Source organism: Cebus imitator, unplaced genomic scaffold (assembly GCF_001604975.1).
Source record: "Cebus imitator isolate Cc_AM_T3 unplaced genomic scaffold, Cebus_imitator-1.0 Scaffold537, whole genome shotgun sequence".
Taxonomy (NCBI): domain Eukaryota; kingdom Metazoa; phylum Chordata; class Mammalia; order Primates; family Cebidae; genus Cebus; species Cebus imitator.
The window spans coordinates 105,754-113,131 of NW_016107852.1; the positions used below are offsets into that span (position 1 = coordinate 105,754).

Consider the following 7,378-nt stretch of genomic DNA (forward strand, 5'->3'; position numbering starts at 1 on the left):
CGAGTTCCTTGTATATTTTGTATATTAACCCTTTATCAGATATATAGTTTACAAATATTTTCTTCCATTCTGTAAGTTATCTCTTCACTCTGTTTCATTTGTTGTACAGAAGCTTTTTGTTCCATGTAATTCTATACATCTATTTTTGCTGTTGTTGCCTTTGTTTTGTGGTAACATCCAAACGTTCTTGCCCAGACCAAATTCATGGAGTTTCCTCTGATGTTTTCTTCTAGTAGTTTCATTGTTTCAGATCTTACAAATAAGTTATTAATACACGTTGAGTTGATTTTTGTATATAATAGGCGATAAGGGTCTAATTCCATTCTTCTGTGTGTGGATATCCAATTTCCCCAACACAGTTTTTTTTAAGAGACTGTCCTTTCCATTGTGTACTCTTGGTGCCTTTGTTGAAAATCAGTTGGCTATAACTGCATGGATTTACTTCTACGGTATTTTGTTCCATTGGTCTATTTTAGGCTGTTTTGGTTACTATAACTTTGCAGCTTATTTTGAAATCACGAGGTCTGGTGCCTACAGCTTTACTCTTCTTGCTCAAGACTGCTTTGGCTATTTGGTGTCTTTTGTAGTTCTATACAAATTTTAGGATTGTATTTTCTATTTCTGCAAAGAATGTCATTGGTATTTTGATAGGAATTGCATTGAATCTATAGTTTGTTTTGGGTAGTAAAGACATTTTAATAATATTAATTTTTGCAATCTATGAACACAGGGTATTGCTCCATTTATTTGTGTCTTCAGTTTCTTTGATCAATGCTGTATAGTTTTTGGTGTAGAGATCTTTCACCTTCTTAGTTAAATTTATTTATTCCTAAGTGTTACATTTTTTTTGTAGCTATTTTGTATGGGATTACTTTCTTGTTTTTCAGACAGTTTGCTATTGGTGTATAGAAGTACTACCAACGTTTCTATGTTGATTTTGTATCCTGCAATTTTACTGAATTTGTTTATTTAATAGTTTTTGGTGGAGTCTTCAGGGTTTTTTCAATATAAAATCATTTCATCTGCAAAGACAAACAATTTAACTTCTCCAACAAAGAAAATTCAAATCACCAATAACACCACTCTCCAGTGATAATACCTTGTTTGTTTTTTTTTTTAAATATATTTCCAGCCTTTTTTGTTTCCGTTTTTTTGTTTGTTTGTTTTTTGAGACAGAGTGTCACTCTGTTGCCCAGGCTGGAGTGCAATGGCACAATCTTGGCTCACTGCAACCTCCGCCTTCCAGGTTCAAGCAATTCTTCTACCTCAGCCTCCCAAGTAGCTGGAATTACAGTTGTGTGCCACCACACCTGGCTAATTTTTCATATTTTTAGTAGAGACGGGGTTTCACTATGTTGGTCAGTCTGGTCTCGAACTCCTGACCTCAGGTAATCCACCCACCTTGGCCTCCCAAAGTGCTGGGATTCCAGCCTTTTTTACAAGCACAAATAATTTTTTGAAACAAAATGGATTATGTTGCACATACTTGAATTATTTATGATTCTTTGACTACAAGCAACTTCAATCGGATTAACTTTTAAGTATTAACTAATTAATTCAATTCTTATGAGTGTTTACAATGTACAAATAATTTCATAGCATTGAAAAAAACAAAACAAAACAGATAAGCTGACCGGGCTCAGTGGCTCATGCTTGTATTTTCAGCACTTTGGGAGGCTGAGGTGGGAGGATCACTTCTTGAGCTCAGGAGTTTGAGACCTGTCTGGGAAACATGGTGAAACTCCATCTCTACTAAAAATGCAAAAAAAAAAAAGAAAAAAAAATGCGACTGTTCTCAAGATATGGGGATATGAGGTCACTCCCAAGTCTGGGTCTGTTTAGTAAACATTATCAACTGTTCCCTTAACATCTAGAGGCTATGAATACCTAACTTTCTGGGTATGCAGCCCAGCAAGTCCCAGCCTCATTTTCCTAGTCCTTACTCGAGACAGGGTCGCTCTAATTTGAACGCCTGACAGTGGTGTGCACCTGCAGTCCCATCTACTCAGGAGGCTGAGGTGGGAGGATAGACTGAGCCTGGGAGGTTCAGGCTGCAGTGAGCTATGATTGTACCACTTCACTCCAGCCTGGGAGACACAGCAAGACATTGCCTTAAAAAAAGAAAGGAAAAGAAAGGAAAGGAAAGGAAAGAAGGAAAGGAAAGAGGAAAGGAAAAGGGAAAGGAAAAAGGAAAGGAAAAAAAGGAAAAAGGAAAGGAAAGGGAAAGAAAGGAAAGGGAAAGAAAGGAAAGAGAAAGAAAGAAAGAAAGAAAGAAAGAAAGAAAGAAAGAAAGAAAGAAAGAAAGAGAAAGAAAGGAAGGAAGCAAGGAAGGAAGAAAGAAAGAAGGAAAGAGAAAGAAAGAAAAGGAAGGAAGGAAGGAAAAGAAAAGAAAGAAAAGAAAGGAGAAAGAGAAAGAAAGAAAGAAGAAAGAAAGAAAGAGAAAGAAAGGAACTCACATTTGGAAATTTTTGTTTGATAGCCTGGAATTTAACTTTACAGTAATATGGTAAACTGCACAAATGAACACAACCCCACAGTGTACACAGGTTTATTATGGCTTAAATAGACCATCTGTATGTGCTCAAGTTTGCAACTAAAATTAATAAGGTTGTGTTACAGCTTTAAAATCCATGCAGGAACGTTTTCAGGAAGCAAAGTGCTATGGTATTATCTAATGGCAGGTTCTGAGGCAGGCCTACAGCAGGGCTGCATTTACTTGGCACGATATGCTTTCTGTGTCCCAAGGATTCTCTTGGGACATACTGACTTACCTGGAGAGGTGAACAAACTCACTGAAGAATGCAGCCTACACTCCAGACGTGCATTTACCTTTACACACAACAGCAGGACAGAGAAGCTGTGCTTGGCATAGGGCCAGGCAAGCCGTTGACAGCAGGTTAAGAAGGAGAACTCTGCAAATAGACCACAGAGTCTCAGGACTGGGTCTACTCACTAGCTTCCTAACATTCTGGCAGAGAGTGGCATTCTTTATAAGGTAAGAAAGAAATTTTCCCTGATTTGGATCTAGAAAGTTTTATGCCTAAAATAAATATGATTCATGTCCTGGGAAAGCTTGGTTCTGATGAACTCTGTGTCCTTGGCTGACTTATACCTCCCTCGCCCCTTAAAATCTGACTTCTGATTCAGGGGTGAAAACTCTACCCTTTATTTTCAAGGTCCAGGAAGACTTGAACCCTCAGAAAGTCACTCAAGAGGAACCAGTCTTTGGGACAGAATTATGCAGCTTATGTCCCAAGTTTGTTTGAGCTCCAATGATCAGAAAAGCATAATTCTATGGTTTTCCCCTTTTTACTCTACCACTGGAAGTCCCCTAAATTTACTTAACAGTATTTCCCTGAAGCTATAAAGCCAAGCTATTTTGTTCCCCTTAAGTCAGGAATGTTTTAATATCTAAATACGAATTCCACAGAGATTTTGCTTGACTAGTATAGTTTTAAGCTGTCAAATTAGTTCAGTGAATTAAGTAAACTCCATTAACTGATTTTTTTAAACTAAAAAAAATGTTTATTTGAAACAAAAATTTCCCCAGGCATTGCATATTTAATCTGGACCCCCTACTTTGACAATTTTACTTTAGAGCAAAATAGTGGGTAACAGCATGTCAATCAGAAGCCTCAGTTTTTTGTTATAAAATATTGAAAACTAGTAAGATGTTTGTTTATTGAAAGAACAGCAACACAAACTGAAACAAACCTATACAAAAACAATAGACATCATGAAACAGAAAACAAAAGTCAGTGGGGAGAATCAATATTGACTCAGACTCATGGCAGTTTCTATCTAGGGCACTCCCTCTGTGTGCCAGGCGCCCTTCACGAGCCATATGTGCCATATGTCATCTAATAACATCAGCGAAAAATCATCATTCACATTCTCTTGGTGCAGAATACATAGACCTGATTATGGAACCCCTGGGAAGTGGTTTCTGGATGTGTTTTCTGGTGGCGTTTTAACGTTTCAGGTCGACCGAAGGCTCTTGGACACTTGGAACATTTATAGGGTTTCTCTCCAGAGTGGATGCGCTTGTGCTGGTTCAGGTTCTTCCTGTAGGTGAAAACTTTATTGCAGTCTTTACATTCATAGGGCTTCTCCCCTGTGTGGCTCCTCTTGTGACATTTCAAGGAGAACATCCTGGTGAACCGCTTGTAGCAGACGTCACACATGTAGGGCTTCTCACCAGTGTGGATTCGCTGGTGAACTCGGAGGTCTGAGAGCTGCATGAAATGCTTCCCACAGAGATTACATTGAAAGCGTCTCTCTCCTGTGTGTGATCTCTTGTGGATGACTAGCTTGCCGTAATACTTAAACCTTTTATTGCACACATCACATGCAAGGGGTGGCAGTGCCATGGCTTCTTGGCCAACAGGCTGACTGACTGCACCTGCAGGGCCTGGGGAACGAACTGGATTTACCCTAGCTTGCCCCAGGCTGTCTGTGTTGCCCACAAGTGAGGCTCCTCCTTGAGGCCCTTCTTGGGAAATAGAGGAAGCATCTGGTTTTCTTCTTTTGGGACCTCTCAGATTCAGAGAGTCTCCTCTGCTCTCGCTGTGAGTTGAAGCTTCTCTCTCCACAATGCAGGCAGCAGGTATGTCAGCATCCACATTTTCCCCAGAGGCTTTTTTTGGTTCCTTCCCCTCCTTTGCTCTCACCACACCTGTGGGACCCTTTGGAAGCTGAGACTCTGAAGATGTAAGTCCTGTGTTCTCTTCCCTGTCTACGTTGCGATCCTTCTCCAAGTTCGGTTTGGGTCTCAGGGCCTTTGGGTCACGTTTTATGACAACAGTCTCTGGCAGCAGGAAGTCCTCTTCCTGTCCCCTGGACAGTGCTGGGATCCTGGGAAAGGTCTGTAGCTCTTGGCTGGCCTGGCCTTCACCTGGAGGCATCTCATTCACAGAGGAGGCGTGCTGGCTGGACATGTCTCTCAGATCATCCCTGACACTGGCGGGTGCTTCGGGTATCTCAACATCTGAGTCCTGCGTAAGATATTCCTTGCCAAGCAAGTTAACCACAGACCATTTCTTGGGTTTTCTGTTATTTCGCAGCAGGTCTTCCAGGTCTTTGCAGCTCTGCACACCGTTCATCATGACTAAGACCTGGAGCTCCTGGGGCATGGAGATCATGAACTGCTCCATCACCAGCATGTCCAGGATCTGTTCTTTGGTGTGGAGGTCAGGCCTCAGCCACAGATGGCACAGCTCAGTGAGTCTCCTCAAAGCCTGGAGGGGGTCCAACTCTTCCGGGCAGGTGAACATCCTGAAGTTCACGTGACACGTCTCAGGGTCTCGGTCATGATTTCCAAGTTGAGTTTCTTCAGACGCCACAGACCGTGGCAGCTCTGACCCAGGGCTGTTGCAGGGCTCTCGCTGACCCCATGAGGGTGTGCAATTTGCAGCCATATCTAGTGGAGAATATTTTAATCAGTCTCTGAGGAAGCTCTTCCAGTAGCTGGTGTCTAATTGGGACCTACCTACACAGGTCTCCTTTGGTTTTCCTCAGTAATACAGTCACTGTTTGTTCAGAAGTCTCCTTCATGCTTTCTGCCTCCAATCTCCCTGCATCTGGGATTCACACTCCTGATTTCTTTTTCTATTGCAAATTAATATGTGGGTCATCTCTTCAGATACATGTGTTTTAGGCTGGGTGCAGTAGCTCACACCTGTAACCCTAGCACTTTGGGAGGCCGAGGCAGGCGGATCATCTGAGGTCAGGAGTTCAAGACCAGCCTGGTTAAAAGAGTGAAACCCTGTCTCTACTAAAAAACACAAAATTTAGCCATGCGTGGTGGCAGGTACCTGTAATCCCAGCTACTTGGGAGGCTGACGCAGGAGAATCTCTTGAACCTGGGAGGCAGAGGTTGCAGTGAGCTGAGGTCATGCCACTGCACTCCAGGCTGGGCGACAGAGCAAGGCTGTCTCAAGAAAAACAAAAGAAAAAAGATATGTGTGTTTTAAACTTTATGCATAGTATCAATCAGTTATGTGATAAAACCATTAAATTGCTCAAAAAAAAGTATTCTTAACTCATAAGATTAACCAAGTTTCTTTAAACAAGGCCAGTTTTTAAAATAGATCTGTCAAAATCTGTTTGAATAAAAAAATTAAAAATCACTAAAAATAAACAACAGGAGATTCAATTCACAGCAACCAATTAGAAGAGGCCTAGTTTACCTGAGCCAGCATAAGGAAGTCCCCTCTGTTTTAACCCTGTAAGAAAAGTAACTTTGTAACAAACAATTCACTTTTTGTTCCTTGTTTCTGCTTTCTTTAGCCTTCTTCTACCTATAAAGCCTACCTCCTGTGCTCAGCTAATCAAAGCACCTTTCTAATTTTATAAGTGATGCTGTTCCATTTACCAATGGCTAAATAAAAGCTAATTAGATTTAAATGAATGTCAAAAAATTTTGACATACCTATATATGCATGATACAAGTATCACAAGCACTTCATAAAACAGATACAGTATATGTAATAGAATATAGTAATTGTGGCCAGGTGCTATATCTCACGCCTGTAATCCCAGCACTTTGGAAAGCTGAGGCAGGTGGATCACGCAGGGACAGGAGTTCAAGACCAGCCTGGCCAACATGGCGAAACCTGTCTCTACTAAAAATACAAAAATTAGCTGGGCATGGTGGTGGGCCCCTGTAATCCTAGCTATTTGGGAGGCTGAGGCAAGAGAATTACTTGAACCTGGGAGGCAAAGGTTGCAGTGAGCCAAGATCACACCATTGCACTACAGCCTGGGCAACATGAGCGAAACTCCATCTCAACAACAAAATTTAAAAATATATATATATATAGAAATTGCAGTATTTGGAGTAATTTTCTGAACAGTAATCTCATTATCCTTTTTTCTTAAGTTGCATTTAGTATTCATCTGTTTATTTCTTATGATATGGAAAAATGACATCCATAGGGCATTTTTTTCTTCCAAATAATGAAAATATCCTGTGAAATATTTGGAAATTCATAACTATCTTTCGAGGTTTCTGATTTTCTTTCTGCTTAGTGGCTTATTTCTAGTTATAAAACAGCTAAATAAAAATATAACTCTATGACAAATTCCACTATTTACATAAACACTTATAAATTCTGTATACACAATTTATATTTCTTTCATACAGCGATAATTGGAATTCCAAGCAAATATACCCCCCCAAAAAACTACAGTGATTACTTAGTTTATATCAATATGTGGTATTCAGACTTCCTGGGGCTGTGTGCTAACATGCAGATTCCAGGACTTCACCTCACAAATTCTGTTTTCAGTATGTCTGAGGTGGAAACAGAAATCTGTATTTTAATAACATTGTCATGTTATTTTTATGCCCAATGAAATTAAAAAGCCATGTATTTAA

At 40.3% G+C, this 7,378-nt stretch overlaps 1 protein-coding gene across 1 annotated transcript; it reads right to left on the reverse strand.

Annotated features, from left to right (window-relative positions):
- Positions 1-3,639: 3,639 nt before the first annotated feature.
- Positions 3,640-5,723, reverse strand: LOC108293448 (zinc finger and SCAN domain-containing protein 5C-like). The gene has a single exon (XM_017514827.2). The coding sequence runs from the start codon at positions 5,415-5,417 to the stop codon at positions 3,888-3,890; it is 1,530 nt and encodes a 509-aa protein (XP_017370316.1). The 5' UTR covers positions 5,418-5,723; the 3' UTR covers positions 3,640-3,887.
- Positions 5,724-7,378: the final 1,655 nt, after the last annotated feature.